The sequence below is a fragment of the Theropithecus gelada genome, chromosome 1, assembly GCF_003255815.1.
Source record: "Theropithecus gelada isolate Dixy chromosome 1, Tgel_1.0, whole genome shotgun sequence".
Lineage (NCBI taxonomy): Eukaryota > Metazoa > Chordata > Mammalia > Primates > Cercopithecidae > Theropithecus > Theropithecus gelada.
Window position 1 is genome coordinate 16,635,497 of NC_037668.1, and position 17,022 is coordinate 16,652,518.

The 17,022-nt window shown below is 55.8% G+C and overlaps 2 protein-coding genes and 1 long non-coding RNA gene across 11 annotated transcripts in view; 1 reads left to right on the forward strand and 2 right to left on the reverse strand.

The window, feature by feature from the left end:
* Positions 1-1,051: 1,051 nt before the first annotated feature.
* LOC112623018 lies at positions 1,052-2,930 on the reverse strand. Its single transcript, XR_003119071.1, has 2 exons — positions 2,544-2,930; positions 1,052-1,285 (listed from the first exon to the last, which is right to left on the reverse strand). It is a non-coding gene; the product is annotated as an uncharacterized LOC112623018 (long non-coding RNA).
* Positions 2,395-12,845, forward strand: ZNF687 (zinc finger protein 687). Of its 4 annotated transcripts, XM_025383090.1 has the most exons (10): positions 3,313-3,396; positions 6,208-7,078; positions 7,268-9,396; positions 9,518-9,696; positions 10,070-10,246; positions 10,357-10,519; positions 10,664-10,993; positions 11,108-11,220; positions 11,418-11,559; positions 11,701-12,845. In XM_025383090.1, the coding sequence occupies exons 3-10, from the start codon at positions 7,285-7,287 to the stop codon at positions 12,193-12,195; spliced, it is 3,711 nt and encodes a 1,236-aa protein (XP_025238875.1). In that variant the 5' UTR covers positions 3,313-3,396; positions 6,208-7,078; positions 7,268-7,284; the 3' UTR covers positions 12,196-12,845. The 4 variants fall into 4 exon arrangements, with proteins under 4 accessions (XP_025238865.1, XP_025238858.1, XP_025238882.1 ...); XM_025383080.1 differs by lacking the exon at positions 6,208-7,078 and having other exon boundaries at positions 2,395-3,396; XM_025383073.1 differs by lacking the exons at positions 3,313-3,396; positions 6,208-7,078 and adding an exon at positions 2,395-3,080.
* PI4KB (phosphatidylinositol 4-kinase beta) overlaps positions 12,751-17,022 on the reverse strand; it is a 36,675-nt gene continuing 32,403 nt past the window's right edge. For all 6 annotated transcript variants that reach the window (XM_025383151.1, XM_025383134.1, XM_025383109.1 and 3 more), the window contains 3 exons: positions 15,332-15,464; positions 14,946-15,066; positions 12,751-13,961 (listed from right to left, as the gene is read on the reverse strand). In XM_025383151.1, coding sequence (XP_025238936.1) covers positions 13,780-13,961; positions 14,946-15,066; positions 15,332-15,464 — 436 coding nt within the window. In that variant the 3' untranslated portion in view covers positions 12,751-13,779. The remainder of the gene's footprint in view (positions 13,962-14,945; positions 15,067-15,331; positions 15,465-17,022) is intronic.

The following is a 17,022-nucleotide window of genomic DNA, read 5'->3' on the forward strand; positions in this document are numbered from 1 at the left end:
GCCACCACGCTCACAGGGTTCAGTCTTTGTGTTGTACATTCCATGGCTTTTGACAAATGAATAATGCCATGTATCCACTATTACAGTATCATACAGAATAGTTTCAGTGTCCTTAGAGTCCCCTGTGCTCCATTTATTCATCTCCCTCCCTCCACCTGAACCCTCGGCAACCAACCACTGATCTTTTTACTCTCTCTAGTTTTGCCTTTTCTAGAATGTCACGTAGTTGGAATCATACAGCATGCAGCCTTTTCAGATTGGCTTCCTCATTTATACATGTGCACTGCAGATTCCTCTCTGTCTTTGCATGGCTTGATAGCTCTATTTTATTCCTTGCAGCTATCAGTTCTAATATTTATTGTTTGTCTTCTCTTTAAGAATGTGTGTTTCATGACAGGGCTTCTTGTCTGCTTTGTTAACTGCTGCACCCCCAGTACCTGGAATAGTACCTCCTTCCATGGTTGTGCTAAGGATTGCATGAGTTATTAATGATATACATAAAGTTTTTCTTTTTGTGTGTGTGTGTGTTTTTTTTTTGAGACAGGGTCTTGCTCTGTCTCCCAGGCTGGAGTGCAGTGGTGTGATCCCAGCTCACTGCAGCTTTGACTTCCTAGGCTCAAGCGATCCTTCCATCCCAGCCTCCCCAGCAGCTGGGATCACAGTCGCCTGCCAACACCCCTGGCTAATTTTTTTTTCCCAAATATTTTGTAGAGGCAGAGTCCTGCTATGTTGCACAGGCTGGTCTCGAACTCCAGGGCTCAAGCGAGCTACCCACCTAGACTTCTCAAAGTGCTGGGATTACAGGTGTGAGTCCCCCATAATATTATGTGTATATGAGTAGTAACTGTTATTCCGTATAGGAAGACCAGAAGAGGAGGTGGAAATGGAATGCTGGTTACTTACATAGGGACCCTTAAATAGTCCTCAGAGAAGGAAGAGCACCTGAGCTGGAGCGACTGGGAGCAAATGCAGGCGGACCGAGCACACAGGATGCAAGTCTCTGGGAGAAAGGGCACACTAATCCCAAATGCCAGTTACTTTACAAAGCACATTTACATTCTAAAATCATTTAATTCTCACAAAAATAATATTGTCAGGTGGTATTATAATCCCCGTTTTACCCATGAGAAAACAGGATCTGGGAGGTTAAGCGACTTGCCCATTGCCATCATAGGGCAAGTGGTGGCTCCAGGATTCCCATCCATAAGTTCTGACTCATACTTCAAAGGAGCTCGGAAACTGCCGGGGCGCGATGGGGAGTCCTGGTTCCAGTGTCCTGGGACTCCTGGGCAGGGTAACAAAACCACTTTTAAAAACCCTGCCGGGCGCGGTGGGTCACACCTGTAATCCCAGCACTTTGGGAGGCTGAGGCGGGTGGATCATTTGAGGTCAGAAGTTCGAGACCAGCCTGGCCAATATGGTGAAACCCCGTCTCTACTAAAAATACAAAAATGGCCGGCCACGGTGGCTCACACCTGTAATCCCAGCACTTTGGGAGGCCGAGGAGGGCAGAGCACGAGGTCAGGAGATCGAGACCATTCTGGCTAACATGGTGAAACCCCGTCTCTACTAAAAATACAAAAAATTAGCCGAGCGTAGTGGCCGGCACCTGTAGTCCCAGCTACTCGGGAGGCTGAGGCAGGAGAATGGCGTGAACGCGGGAGGCGGAGCTTGCAGTGAGCCGAGATCGCACCACTGCACTCCAGCTTGGGCGACAGGGCCGAGACTCCGTCTCAAAAAAAAAAAAAAAAATTAGCCGGGCGGGTAGTGTTGCACACCTGTAATCCCAGCTAGTCGGGAGGCTGAGGCTGGAGAATCGCTTGAGCCTGGGAGGTGGAGGTTGCAGTGAGCCGAGGTCCCGCCACTGCACTCCAGTCTGGACTACAGAATGAGGCCCTGTTTAAAAAAAAAAAACTTCGCCAAGGTAGGGAGCAGTGGCTCACGTCTGAAGGATCTCTTGAGACCAGCCTGGGCAACATGGCAAAACCCTGTCTCTACAAAAAATTAAACTAGCCGGGTGTGTTGGCTGTCTCTTGTAGTCCCAGCTACTCAGGAGGCTGAGGGGGGAGGATCACTGGGGCCTGGGAGGTTGAGGCTGCAGTCAGCCGTGATCGCACCACTGTGCTCCCACCCGGGCAACAGAGTGAGACTGCCTCAAAAAAACTAATTAAAAAAAAAAAACACCATGCAGTTAACGAGCGGCTGCGTGCGCGAGGTGGCACGCTGGGCTTGCATACGAATTCTGCCAGTGCTATTAGAACATTTAAGAGATTCATTTTCCGAGCGACTCCTCCCTTTCCCCCGCCTGCAGGGGGCGTGGCAACAAAGCGCGGGAAAACTCGACCTTGACCCCACCCCCTACTCCTTGCTGGGGGCGGGGAAAAGGGGAGCTCTTAAATGGGAAATGGAGCTGGGGGGTACCTCCAGCCCATACTTAGGAAGCCTATCAGTTGCCCCTTTAAGGCCTCTTTGGAAATGGCCCAGGCCACGCCAGCACTCCTAACGTCGCCTCCCCCGCTTCCGGTCCGCGAGCACTTCCCAACCTTTAGGTCCCGATTCCTTCCACGTTCGGAATCCCGTACCCCGTCCACGCCCTCCCGCAGAGGGAGGAGCGACGGGTTACGCTGTGGCCCAGGAGCTGGCCCGTGCGAGGATCCCATCCATCAGATTATATGGCGATTTAGACGGTGGGAAGACAGCGAGGAAATGGTCAGCGGATGACGTAATGTTTGGGGTGGCGTCCCATTCTGTGACTTCTGCCCGGCATCAGTGACACGGAATTAGCTTGAAACAGTGCAAAAGGACCTACACTTCCGTCCTGCACTCCGACTCAGTGCGGTTCTGCTCAAAGCGTCCACTACACAGAAGCTGGATTCCTTCGATTCGCGAAAGTGAACTGCAGCTTCAAGCTTCGAGCGGCCAATAGGGAGCGAGGGGCGGAGACGCACCTGGGCGCTCCCCTCTCTAGTAGGAAAGCCGGGAAGCAGGCTGGCTTCTTTCTAAGCGACAGTGGCGGAGGCCAATCGTTTCCGTGACTTGCAGATGGGGCAGACGGACCCTTGCGCAGCCAATGGGGAGAGGTATCTTCAGAGGGCCTCGGCCCCTTGCCCAATGAGCATAAGAGGACTGTGCGGGGCTAGTTCCGAGCGGCAGTACTTAGGACCAACCCAGTGCGGGGCTGGGAGGGGCGCAGGGCTGAGCGAAGGGGGCAAGGGCCAATGGCGAGTGCGAAAGCGGGCAGCCCAGACCCGGAGCGCGGAGGGAGGAGAGGGAGGGGGGAGGCTGAACCGGAGAGAAGCAGGAAGTAGCGGCGGCCGCGGGGAGGGCGGCGGTGGCGGCGGCGGCTGGAGTGGGGCAGAGACCGCCGGGTCTCGGCCCGCACCAGGAGCGGAACAAGTAAGCGTGCCTGGGGTAAATACCCGCCCTTGGCTCCGCCCACTTGGGGGGGCGGGTAAATACCCCCGCCCCTCCCCCACTTGGTCAACTACCCCCTTCTCCGCGCCGCCCCCTGGGGCGGCTTCTAAGAGGGCCCAGACACCGCCTCCATCCATTGGGGCGGATGGGCAAAACTCCCGGCCTGTTGAAAGCACAGCCCCTAGCCGGGTAAACCCCCAGGAGGGTCGAGAACCCCAAGTCCTGGCGCCCCCAGCTCGAGAGGCACCCGAAGTGCGGCCCGGAGATTGGAGGCTGCGGGATGTCGCGACCTAAAATGGTGTCCGTTCCCGGGGATGGGGGCGGGGGGACTGGGCCAGGCCGGAGCGGAGCCTGCACCCCGACTGGGCGCGGGTCAGCGTCCGGGCCCGGGCAAGACTCAGGCTTGCGCCCCTGGCCCCATGTGCACCCTCTGATCAGTCTCCAGTCTCTAGCGAGCCTCCGGGAGTCCGCGGCGGAGGGAGGTTCCGCTGCGCCCGGAGGCGAGGGGACGAGGTCCGAGTTGGGACGGACCCCGGCTAGAGAGCTGAGAGTCGCGCAGAGACCGCCCCCTCTCTCCTCCCCTCTTTGCCAGCTCCCCACCCCATCCTGTGTAGTCCCGGGTCCCCAGGTGCTGCGCAGCAGGTACCAAAGGGCCTGGCCTGACTGAGGCCCGGCCTTCGCTTCGCACGCCGGTGCGAGTGAGAGAAGCGCCGCGCGCCTCAGTTTCCCTTGTAGTTTCTCTTGTGTACACCCCGCCCCCTCCTCGCAACCCAGGACTTGCTCCCCGCGCCGGCCCTCGGCAGATGGCAGGGACTTAATTCCGCCCGCTGCCCAGCTTGGCCGCAACCTAATCGCCGCCAGCCCCTCGCCCTCCTCTGCGCTGCAGGCCTTGGGCCCGGGCAAAGGGCAGTGAAGCCCCCACTCGACCTGGGTCTGTTCAGCCTTTTCCTGTTCAGCCTCTTTGGCTTTTGGGGAAGCACAGAGGGAAAGGGGGCGGGGGAGATAGGAGCCCTAGAGACAGGGCTCAGCAGTCGCAGGAAGGCCTGATCTTCCTTGGCCTTGAGCTCGGCGACTTGCTTGGTTGACTGCTCTGAGTGGGTGGCCATCGGATGACCTCTAAGTCACTGGAACTCCCAAGAGGGAGGTGGCTGGCGGCGGGGGGCGTGCGGGTGAGTTCGCAGGTGTTTTCTAGTCTTTGCTGGTCTTCCCTGTACCAGTCCACTTTTCTGAGTACCTGAATGGAAGGTAGCTCAGGCCTCTGATCAGGAGGGAGCCAGGCTTAGGAGCCAGGCCCATAGAGACAAGGGGTTTTGTTTAAACCCAGAGTCTGCAGAATTAAATAGGGTGGGAGTGAGGGAAGGACTCCCCCTTTGTCTGGTTGGTATCCTTTGCCCCCACCCCCACCTTGGTCCCAGGAATTCCAGCTGCCACATGCTGCGGCTGTCTCTAGTTACAGTATGAAGGCTGGAGAGAAGTGGGAGAACTGGCTTCGAGAAATGGCCTGCAACCTGGGCATGGAATGGATAGGGATAGATTCTTTAGTTGCTTCTTCGTAGATACAGAAACAGTCATGGGGAGGCACTGGCAGGGGACAGACATGGGTCTCCCACAAACTCTGAGCTGGCCTGCTTGTTCGATTAGTGCCACATAATTCTTGTGGGATTTTAAATTTTATTTTTTGCACTTGGCTAGGTTGAGGTTAGGTGAAACTTCCTGGGCTACTGTTGCCACAGGAAAATGGAAAGGGTGAGGAGTTTAAGTTAGGGAATGGAATGGGGTGAGGAGCTCGGAGCAGAAATGATGGGTGAGGGGTGAAGGAGCCTGGCTTTTCCCCACTGTGGCAGCTGTGCTGGATAAGTGTGTACCCTGGGAGTTTTAGCCTCAAGAGAGCAAGCTGCGGAGGGGTGGTGAAGGAGGGGCTGGCTAGGGGAGGGCCAGGCACTCTGGGGAAGGTAGTGAGCGAGCAGCAGGTGTTTGTGACAGGAGAGGCCTAGGCTGGGGCCCTTGTGACCAGGCTGCCATCACCATTTTCCCCTCTGTCTCTTCTCTTTGTCTCTTTCTGTTCCTGTGTCTTATTTTTTCCATCTTGGTCTCTTGGGTAATTTCCTTGAGTCCTTTTCTCCCTGCTGACCAAGCTAGATCTCCAGGTGCCAGTGATGGCCCCAGGTGCCCTAGATTTGATCCTGCATGACCCCTGACTCTTGCCTCCGACCCCAGCCCTAGAGTTCCAGGGGTTATTCCTTTCCAGCTCTTCCTTGACCTGACATGTCCTTGCTTGGTTCATCTGGAATAGTGAATCGTATTCTCAGTGTGATTCTTACATTAGCAATTTCGTATCGTGCTCAGAATAACCCTATGATATATAGATCACTTGTGCTCTCTGTCTTGTCTTTTCTTTTTCTTCTTTTTTTTTTTTGAGACAGGGTCTCACTCTGTCACCCAGGCTGGAGTGCGTGGCGTGATCATGGCCCATCACAGCCTCGACCTCCTGGGCTCAGGGGATCCTCCCATGTCAGCTGGGAGGCATAGCTGGGAATACAGGCATGTGCCATCATGCCTGGGGAGTTTCACCATGTTGCCCAGGGTGGTCTTGAACTCCTGGGCCCAAGTGATTGACCTCCCAAAGTGCTGGGATTACAGATGTGAGCCACCACACCCGGCCATTTGTGTCCTCTTTCAAACAGCAAAAGTAAGGCACTGAAGAAACTTGCTTGTACTGCAGGCCCCTGATAAAGCTGAACGAGGATCATTTCTTAAGTCTTGGCTTACGGCCTTGCCCCTTTGTACACATAGCCTTTCAGATCTCTGTGGACCCCAGAAGATCCATGAAGAATATGAATTGATTCCATGTGGACATGAATGAGCCCTTAAACCTAGAGCATCATATACATCATCCTCCTTAATGATAGTATCGATTATTTGGTTCTGTGCTGGGCACAGGAGGGGATGAGCTGGTTTCCACCAGGATGCTCAATGAGCTCCCCTGTTCCTGTATTTCTTCTTCTTTTTTGTGTGTTTTTTCCTGAGATGGAGTCTTGCTCTGTCACCCAGGCTGGAGTGCAGTGGCACAATCTCGGCTCACTGCAAGCTCCGCTTCCCGAGTTCAAGCAATTCTTTTGCCTCAGCCTCCCGAGTAGCTGGGACTATAGGTGAGTGCTGCCACGCCCAGCTACTTTTTGTATTTTTAGTAGCCCCGGGGTTTCACCATCTTGGCCAGGATGGTCTTGATCTCCTGACCTCGTGATCCGCCCGCCTCTGCCTCCCAAAGTGCTGGGATTACAGGTGTCAGCCAGTGTGCCTGGCCCCCTGTATTTCTTTTTGAGACAGGGTCTTACTCTGTCCAGGCTGGAGTGCAGTGGCATGATCTTGGCTCACTGCAACCTCAACCTCATGGGTTCAAGTGATTCTTCTGCCTCAGCCTCCTGAGTAGTTGCTATTACAGGCATGCGCCACCACACCTGTCTAGTTTTTTGTATTTTTAGTAGAGACAGGGTTTCACTATGTTGGCCAGGCTGGTCTCAAACTCCTGACCTCAAGTGATCCACCTGCCTCAGTCTCCCAAAACACTGGGACTACAAGCATGAGCCACCGCACCTGGCCCCTTCCCTGTATTTCTGAGAACTCTCTTTTCTCCTGCTTTCTCTGGATTTTGGAGCCTGCCAGGGTATGGACACTAACCTTCTGATTTTAGGGTTTGGCAAACCTAGCAGCTCTGTAGGATTCATGCTGTGGTGGAGGTGTACCTAAGTTGGAGTGCATATGGGTTCTGAGAGAGGATAAATATGGAGATGCTGAGGAAAGAGCTCCAGGATCTCCAGACATCTCAGTTTCTCCTTATTCCTGTTTTCATCAGGTCTGGGACCTGCCGATATGGGGGACATGAAGACCCCTGATTTTGATGACCTCCTTGCTGCCTTTGACATCCCTGACATTGATGCAAATGAAGCCATCCATTCTGGGCCAGAAGAAAATGAGGGGCCAGGAGGCCCAGGGAAGCCAGAACCAGGTGTGGGAAGTGAATCTGGAGACACAGCAGCAGCCTCAGCTGGGGATGGCCCTGGAGTTCCAGCCCAGGCCTCTGACCATGGCCTGCCACCGCCAGACATTTCTGTAGTTAGTGTCATTGTCAAGAACACTGTGTGTCCTGAGCAGTCTGAGGCCCTGGCTGGAGGCTCAGCAGGGGATGGGGCCCAGGCTGCTGGGGTAACTAAGGAAGGGCCTGTGGGGCCTCATCGAATGCAGAATGGTTTTGGGGGTCCTGAACCTTCCCTCCCAGAAACCCCCCACTCTCCTGCTCCTCCCAGTGGGGGCACCTGGAAAGAAAAAGGCATGGAAGGCAAAACTCCCTTGGACCTGTTTGCTCATTTTGGCCCTGAGCCAGGGGACCACCCAGATCCCCTGCCTCCCTCTGCACCCTCTCCCCCTCAGGAGGGGGCTATGACCCCACCTCCTTTCCCCTCTTCCTTTGAGCTGGCCCAGGAGAATGGCCCAGGCGTGCAGCCACCTGTTTCTTCCCCACCGTTGGGGGCCTTGAAGCAGGAGAGCTGCAGCCCCCATCAACCCCAGGGCCTAGCCCCACAAGGCTCAGGCTCCAGCCCTGAGGCCACGGACATCCCTGCCAGTGCCTCGCCTCCCCGAGTTGCTGGGGTGCCCTTCTTCAAGCAGTCTCCAGGGCACCAGAGCCCTCTTGCCTCCCCCAAACTGCCCGTCTGTCAGCCCTTGAAAGAAGAAGATGATGAGGGGCCAGGGGACAAGTCTTCCCCAGGAAGTCCCCAGAGTCCCTCTAGTGGGGCTGAGGCTGCAGATGAGGACAGCAATGACTCCCCTGCCTCCAGCTCCTCTAGGCCTCTTAAGGTGCGGATCAAGACCATTAAAACATCCTGCGGGAATATCACAAGGACTGTAACTCGGGTCCCTTCAGATCCTGATCCACCTGCCCCCTTGGCTGAGGGGGCCTTCTTGGCTGAAGCTAGCCTCTTGAAGCTGTCCCCTGCAACACCTACTTCTGAGGGTCCAAAGGTGGTGAGCGTACAGTTGGGTGATGGTACAAGGCTGAAAGGCACTGTGCTGCCTGTGGCCACCATCCAGAATGCCAGTACTGCCATGCTGATGGCAGCCAGTGTGGCCCGCAAGGCTGTGGTGCTGCCTGGGGGGACTGCCACCAGCCCTAAGATGATTGCTAAGAATGTGCTAGGCCTGGTGCCCCAAGCCCTGCCTAAGGCTGAGGGGCGGGCAGGGCTGGGGACTGGGGGACAGAAGGTGAATGGTGCCTCAGTGGTGATGGTGCAGCCTTCAAAGACAACTACTGGGCCGAGTACAGGGGGCGGCACAGTGATCTCACGGACCCAGTCCAGCCTGGTGGAGGCCTTCAACAAGATCCTCAACAGCAAGAACCTGCTCCCTGCCTATAGGCCAAACCTGAGCCCACCAGCTGAGGCTGGGCTGGCCCTGCCTCCCACCGGCTACCGCTGCCTGGAGTGTGGGGATGCCTTCTCGTTGGAGAAGAGCCTGGCACGGCACTATGACCGCCGGAGCATGCGCATCGAGGTCACCTGCAACCACTGCGCCCGCCGCCTGGTCTTCTTCAACAAGTGCAGCCTGCTCCTGCATGCACGTGAACACAAGGACAAGGGGCTCGTTATGCAGTGCTCACATTTGGTCATGAGGCCCGTAGCCCTTGACCAGATGGTGGGGCAGCCGGACATCACACCCCTGCTGCCTGTAGCTGTCCCACCTATCTCTGGACCTCTGGTCTTGCCTGCCTTGGGCAAGGGTGAGGGGGCCATCACCTCCTCTGCCATTACTACAGTTGCTGCTGAGGCCCCTGTCCTGCCACTCTCCACTGAGCCGCCTGCTGCCCCTGCCACTTCTGCTTACACGTGCTTTCGCTGCCTGGAGTGCAAGGAGCAGTGCCGGGACAAGGCTGGCATGGCAGCTCACTTCCAGCAGCTCGGCCCCCCTGCCCCTGGGGCCACCAGCAATGTGAGTCACCTTTCACAGCCCTTCTGTGGGGACAGGATCTAGGAAGGCGTTGGGGGCTTGGTTAGAAGTAATAGAGACAGGACGCTCTTCACCGACTTTCCTTGTTTAATCCACTCGACAGGTGTGCCCAACCTGCCCCATGATGCTCCCCAATCGCTGCAGCTTCAGCGCCCACCAGCGCATGCATAAGAATCGACCCCCCCACGTCTGTCCTGAGTGTGGGGGCAACTTCTTGCAAGCCAATTTTCAGACCCATCTCCGGGAGGCCTGTCTGCACGTCTCTCGCCGTGTGGGATACAGGTGCCTTGGACCCTTCCTTCATAGAACTGTAGGGTTTCGTGTGTCCTAGCCTCAGCTTCAGATGGCCTTTCAAGATCCCCGCTGTATCCCTCAGCCCTGTTTTGGCAAACAACCCTGAGATAGTACGTCCTGCCTTCCCATCGTCCCCCATGGAGATGGGGGGAAGCAGGGCCACCTCTGGAGCTCCAGCTCTCCCTTGGCAGCCTCCCTTGGGGAATGGCCTCTGCACCTCTCTCATTTCTCCACCCTGCTCATGCTCCATTACTGATTTCCTTCTTGTAGTCTACCCAGTCCCAGAGAATAAATGTGTGGTCCCAGGTTGGGCATGGAGATGCCTCCCACCTCACCACAGGGCCTCCTGCTTCCTCCCTAGGTGCCCCAGCTGTTCAGTGGTGTTTGGGGGTGTGAACTCCATCAAGTCCCACATCCAGACGTCGCACTGCGAGGTTTTCCACAAGTGCCCCATCTGCCCCATGGCCTTCAAGTCTGGGCCCAGCGCCCATGCCCACCTCTACTCCCAGCATCCCAGCTTCCAAACTCAGCAGGCCAAGTGAGGCCCGGGGGAGGGCCGGGCCGGGCCAGGGAGGCAGGGCTGGTGGGGTGTAGGAGGGGAGGGGCTGCACCCCTCCCTGCCTGATGTCTGCATTGTCCTCACCTCAGGCTGATCTACAAGTGCGCCATGTGTGACACAGTCTTCACTCACAAACCCCTCCTCTCCTCACACTTCGACCAGCACTTGCTGCCCCAGCGTGTCAGTGTCTTTAAGTGCCCGTCTTGTCCTCTGCTTTTTGCCCAAAAAAGGACCATGCTGGAACATCTCAAGGTACAGGAGCAGGGGGATGGGGGATGGGGGATGGGTGCTTAGCTGTACTGACCTGGGGCTGGGGCCACATACTTCAGAAGTGGGGGGCTTTGGCACAGCCAGGCCCTCCCCCACAACAGCAACCTCCCTTGTCTCCTCTCACAGAACACCCATCAGTCTGGGCGCTTGGAGGAGACTACTGGGAAAGGGTCCGGGGGTGCCCTGCTGACCCCCAAGACTGAGCCTGAGGAGCTGGCTGTTTCTCAGGGAGGGGCAGCCCCTGCTACTGAGGAGTCGTCTTCATCTTCAGAAGAGGAGGAAGTACCCAGCTCCCCTGAGCCCCCCCGTCCAGCCAAACGGCCTCGGCGGGAACTAGGGAGCAAAGGCCTCAAGGGTGGGGGTGGGGGGCCTGGAGGCTGGACCTGTGGCCTGTGTCACTCCTGGTTCCCTGAGCGTGACGAGTATGTGGCCCACATGAAGAAGGAGCATGGCAAGGTGAGTGAGCCCCAAGGGGAGTACCATGGGCTGGGGACAGCACTGGGACTGCCAGTGTGACAGTGGGGACGGGGTCCTGGAGCCTGGCTCTGACATCTACCCATGCTCTCCTAGTCAGTGAAAAAGTTTCCCTGTCGCCTTTGTGAGCGCTCCTTCTGCTCCGCCCCCAGCCTGAGGCGTCATGTCAGGGTCAATCACGAGGGCATCAAGCGAGTGTACCCCTGCAGGTAAGTCTTGCTCCCCGCTTTTTCTCCCTGCCCAGCACGTGACTCTCCCCGTATGCCAAAGTACCTTTGCACCTGCGACGTGTCTAAGTGGCCTGATGGTTGGGGTCTCCCTCTGCTCCAGCAGCCCCCTCATCAGGAGCAAGGGCCTTGGCCTTCAGGCTGTGCCCCTGCTGCCATCCTGTCCTCTCCCATTTCAGGTATTGCACAGAGGGAAAACGCACCTTCAGCAGCCGCCTGATCCTGGAGAAACATGTCCAGGTCCGGCATGGCTTGCAGCTTGGGGCCCAGTCCCCTGGCCGGGGGACCACTTTGGCTCGGGGTTCCAGTGCCAGAGCCCAGGTAGGCAGAGGCCCGGCCTGCTGTGCTAGGGCTTTGAGTGAGAAACTGGAAGGTAGAGACTGTGGCCTCAGGAAGTGAGTGTGGGGGTGCCAAGGACAGTGGGGATGGTGGTAAGGCCCAGTTTCTTCCACTTTTCTACAGGGGCCAGGTCGGAAACGCCGCCAGTCTTCTGACTCTTGCAGTGAGGAGCCTGACAGCACGACACCGCCAGCCAAGTCCCCCAGGGGCGGACCTGGATCTGGAGGCCATGGCCCCCTGCGCTACCGGAGCAGCGGCTCCACAGAACAGAGCCTCATGGTGGGGTTGAGGGTGGAGGATGGTGCCCAGCAGTGCCTCGACTGTGGCTTGTGCTTTGCCTCCCCTGGCTCCCTGAGCCGGCACCGTTTCATCAGCCACAAGAAGAGACGGGGTGTGGGTAAAGCCAGTGCCCTGGGGCTGGGGGATGGGGAGGAAGAGGCCCCTCCATCAAGGTCTGACCCCGATGGTGGAGACTCACCCCTGCCTGCCTCTGGAGGCCCACTGACCTGTAAGGTCTGTGGCAAGAGCTGCGACAGTCCTCTCAACCTCAAGACCCACTTCCGCACGCATGGCATGGCGTTCATCAGGGCTCGGCAGGGGGCTATTGGGGATAACTAGGCCCTAAGCCTGGGACTGACCAGCCCCTTCCTCTTGGAGCCTGGTTTTCCCTGCTGCTGCCTGATCCCCTGGCTGGGGAGTTTCATTGACATTAACATTTTGTTAATTCCTCTCTCAAACCTGAAGAAAAGCTTTTGAGGATTATTCTAGTTATTTGCAACCTCCCTTTGGGTTTGGCCCTGGAGTCCTAGTAGAGTGGACCCTCCATTCCTCTTTTCTGAGCCCAACACTAATTATGCTCCTGCTGCAGAACCCCCAGTGTGGGCCTGGGGTTGGGAGGATGGGACTTAGGTATTCCTGCTAGACAGGTTCAGGGAAGGACTGATGGGGGTGTCACGGATGGACACATCCCTCCACAATTCCTTCAGGCATGGACTGGAAATTTCCTCCTCTGGGCCAGGCCCTACCCTAGTGCCCCCTCCCCCCCAACTCACTGGCACTCAAGCCCCCTACCCCTGCAGTGCCTTTCACTTCTTTTTTTCCCCAGAAATCCAGGGGGGGTGGTTGGTGGGGATGAGTCCTGTCAAGGGGGCCACAGGAGAGGAGGGGACAGGCTCTCAGGAATCCTTTATTCTTGTAGTAATAATACTAACAGTGGGGGAACTAGGGAGAAAACCAGACCATTAAAACTGTTTTTGGTCTAATCTCCATTCAGGCCTCTCTTTTTCTGTGACTTGGACAATGTGGACTTGAAGCGGGTGAGAGAACATGGAAGGCCCTTTCTTCTCAGGGAATTCAGGGAAGAGGTGGTGGTGACCAAGACAGGCAGGGAAGAAGCAAACCTCTTTCTGTGTGGTGCCTTTTGTATCTTGGACACTGAGGCATCCGTTCACACCTCATCCCCAATTTCCCCCCAGAAAACCTGGAAATGACACAAGTGGCTAACTAAGGACTTTATTTCAAACAAAAATTAAAAATAAAAAATTGAGAGCTCTTTTCCCTGGGTTTGGGGAAGGAGTCAGGGTAGGGAATTCCCCATGGCTAGGCCAGTACCCTCAGAACACTGGAGGGCTGTGGGAATTCCCTTCCTTGCCCATAATGGGGAACCTCAGCAAGTGCAGGGCCCACGCAGCGCCCGCCAGCAAGGGGAGCTCGGGCCAGGGGTCGGTCCCTGGGAGGGGTAGAGCTGGGCAGCAGCATGGCCAGTGGCCAACCACAGGATCAAGTCCTAAGTACCGAGAACCTACTCTTCCCTGCTTCCTGGGCCCCAGAACGGAATAAGAGGATGGTCTGTGGAAAGAACCTCTCAAACCCCTACAAGGAGAAGAAAGGCCCCGGCGTCCCTCACATTCGTCGCCTCTGTTTTCTGGAGGGCAGTGAGTCCTGGAGCCTGTCCGGTGGTAATACACAGAGCAGGAGGGGCAGGGAAGCCCCAGCAAGTCTGGACCCCACAGCTGGCTCTCCCACCCCCCCCCCGGCAAGCTCCCGCAGTTACCACATGATCCTTCGTGTTTCTTGCCTTCCATTTCCCTTGGGTGGATGGTTGGGTAGGTGGGGTTTCCTGGTTTGGGGTTTCTCAGACAAGGGCCCTCTAGGGAGGGTGCCCTGGACCCCCCCGCCAGCACTCCTGGGCTGAGGAGCATGTCACATGATGCCGTTGGTGAGGTACTGGAAGCCGTCATAGAGTTTGGTGGTGATAGACCGCATACTGCCATCCACCATCTGCTCCACCAGCAGCTGCAGCTGCTCCTCAGTCATGCTCATGTGGAACCTCTCTTTGAGGTTTCGAATGGTGCTGGAGCCATGGAAGCAAGGAAGCTGAGAACCTGGGGGAAGCAGTGGGGGTTCGGGGTCATGGAAGGACAGGAGGGAGGGGCAGTGGTGCCAGCCACAGCAAATACAAAGCTGGGGCATGTGAAGTGCCCTTTCCCTCCCACCTCAGGTCCTTGATGGTGTGGGTACAGTTCTGCTTGGGCAGAGAGAAGGAACCGACAGGACCCCTCATCATCCCACACCTAAGCCCTTCTGTAGGTGGGGGCATGTGGGCAGAGGAGGGAAGAGGACCAACACCACATCTCCCTCAGTAAGGGTGGAGGGGCCCAGAGGGCAGGCTGGGAGGAGGCTGAAGGGAGTGGGCCCTGAGCTGGGCACTTATCTGGTTGCAGACCTCTGCCTATGCTACGTCTGACACTCACAGATGACCTGGGCCACCGTCATCATGGGGCCAGATGGGGATGATCCTGAGCAACGGCGACAACCTGTGGGGTAGGGTCAGGAATGGGGAGGGGGGAGACTGGCAGCTCAGACCTGGTATACACCTGGAGCCTTGAGGGGGGGATGAGGACAGAAGGGGGTCCTGAGCAAAAGACTAGATGGCAAGACTGTACTGGAAGGAGATAATGATGAGAGGGGAAGTACTTCTCAGAGCTGAACAGTGGCAGAAGACGGCAATCAGAGGTCATAGTGGAATGGGGAAGAGAGATGGAAGGAGACTGAGAAACTCAGAGCTGGACAGGGGTGGGGAGGTGAGGAGGGACCAGGAGGCTGTAAATGAGCCTGTTTTCTCCCTAAAGATGCCAAGGAGGCGGGTGCTGCTATCCCCTTCCCCAACCTCCTGGACTTAGCCTTACCAGGGTCAGGAGGAATGTCCTAAAGGAGAAACAAGGCACTGGACCACAGCTAGAAACCCCCTGGGAACCCCCCTCCCTCAACCCAAGTCTTGGGGTGGGATCAGCTTTCTTATGCTCCAGGGCTCCTACTTAAAAGGGGAAGCCTGAGGCACTATGGCACCGACCTCACCCCAGCCCCACCTTGCTGCATGATCTCCACGATCTGCACCACCTTGTCCATGTGTTTCCGAGCGGCAATCAGCCCTTGCAGCATCAGCATCTTATAGTAGTTGAACATGTCGCCATCCAGGCCGCCCATCACCTGGAAAGGGAAGAAAGCGTTGTGTGCACAAGGGGACTTACACCAGGGATGGTCCCTGCCCTCACTGGCCTACCAGAACTCCTCTTCCTCTTGGGGCCCTGTTATTTCCCCCCTTATCAGGCAGGAAGCTCCCAGGAACTCCTGCCTCACCCCTAATTACTGCCTGTTCTATTCATCCCTAATTTGCAGGGAGCCCATCAGCTCCCCCTCCCATGACAGAGAAAGAATACAATGACCCCAGAGGCACCTCTCCTTCTTGACTCACATCCACAAACTCTGTGGTCAGCTTAAAGGCTGACGTCTCAAAGCCCAGATTTCGGGGTGAGCTGGAGAGGATGAAGCCAAAGTCGATGTGGATGATGTGGCCTTCTGCGTCCAAAAGGATGTTCCCATTGTGTCTGAGGAGGGGGGGAATACACAAGAGGAAGAGGCAGTAGTAAGTCTGACTGAGGCTGGAACCTCAAGCAGCAGTACACTGGCCACATGACACCAGGCAGGGGGGTCCCCTGCCATGTTTCCTGCTGCCTGTAACTCCAATCTCCTGTCCAGTTTCCTAGGACCTAAAACTATCAGTGGAAAGAAAGGAAATCAGAAAAGAAAACTGCTAACAAAGGCTATGGGGTCTGAAATTGCTATTAATAATTTAATAAAAATAGTTTAAGATTCTCCCAATTTCCCAGAAATTGCACTTCTGGCACCCAAACTATCCCAATCTAGTAGATAATCCAGAAGCAAGGAAAGAGGGCCTCTGAGGCTCCAGCCAGCTTTCACAGAGGCCAAGTGCGCTATCCAGGGGAGGCTCCACTCAGAGCCTGTTTACCTGTGGGTTATTTGTAACTCCTGTCAGCCCACTGCAGATCAGAGGCCTCACCAGAAGGGAGCAACAACAGAGGCAAGTGGGCTGAGTGGAGCTGAAAGGTAAAATAGCGTGGGGGTTTCAAGGGGTAAGTTTTAAATCACTTATGTAAAAAGTCTCAGGAGGCAGTACTACAGGGCAGCTGTAGAAGAGTTAAAGGGAGATAAATTCCAGGTCTTTGTGATTCCCACATGAATGGCCAGTAGCAGAAGGAACAATTAACATGCTAAGCATGTGAGGCCTGGCCTATTCAACATAACCGGCCTCCTCAGTGTCAATAGAGGCTTTGTTAGGCTAGGAGCTCATGGTCTGAGGGCCACCTTCTCTGGGGTTGGTTTGGCCAAAAAAGCAGGGACAAAAGGAGAACCTACTCCCACCTGAGTTCTTCCCTTCTCTGGAAAAACACTAAAGATTTAGTAATCCAGGCACTATCTTGTGAGCTAGAATGGTTCTAGGAGTTGTCATGATTCAACCTCACATTTTACAGGTGAAGAAACAGAGGCCCTGAGAGAGGAAGTGATTTACTTGCCCAAGGTCCCAAACTCTCTCTTTCACTACCAGAGTTAGCTCCAGCTGGAAAGCTGCTTAGGACTACTTCTGAAGTAGTTAAAGAGATCCTAAAGCCCGACTCCAGTATGGGGCGTCATTCATTGTTGCCACTTCTTTCCAGTGGTTGATTCCATTCATGGCTTGACTATATTCTTTTTTGAGGTACTATGAACGGCTTATCAGCTACCTGCCCTCCTCTATTCCTCCTTTTTTAGAGGATGGACTCTCATCTTCCAAACATACTAGTTTCCTAAAGGAAAGCCCTGGGGCCTGACTAGTGCCAGTTTCCCTGCCACCCATTTACTTAATCCCAGGGCTGAGCTCTAGGCTCCCTGGGCCCTGAGTTCAAAATCCTGACACTTCGAGATAGTCTGAAGCTTGCAATCAAATTCCTTATAATTACATTCTCGGCTGGGCACAGTGGCTCATGCCTGTAATCCCAGCACTTTGGAGGCTGAGGCAGGTGGATCACCTGAGCTCAGGAGTTTGAGACCAGCCTGGCCAACATGTTGAAACCCTGAAACCCGTCTCTACTAAAAATACAAAAATTA

Excerpts from the sequence above, each read along its gene's own strand:
- ZNF687 (XM_025383073.1), top strand. Across the intron at positions 9,697-10,069 it reads TCTCGCCGTGTGGGATACAG|GTGCCCCAGCTGTTCAGTGG; the intron begins GTGCCTTGGACC and ends CTTCCTCCCTAG. Across the intron at positions 10,247-10,356 it reads TTCCAAACTCAGCAGGCCAA|GCTGATCTACAAGTGCGCCA; the intron begins GTGAGGCCCGGG and ends TCCTCACCTCAG.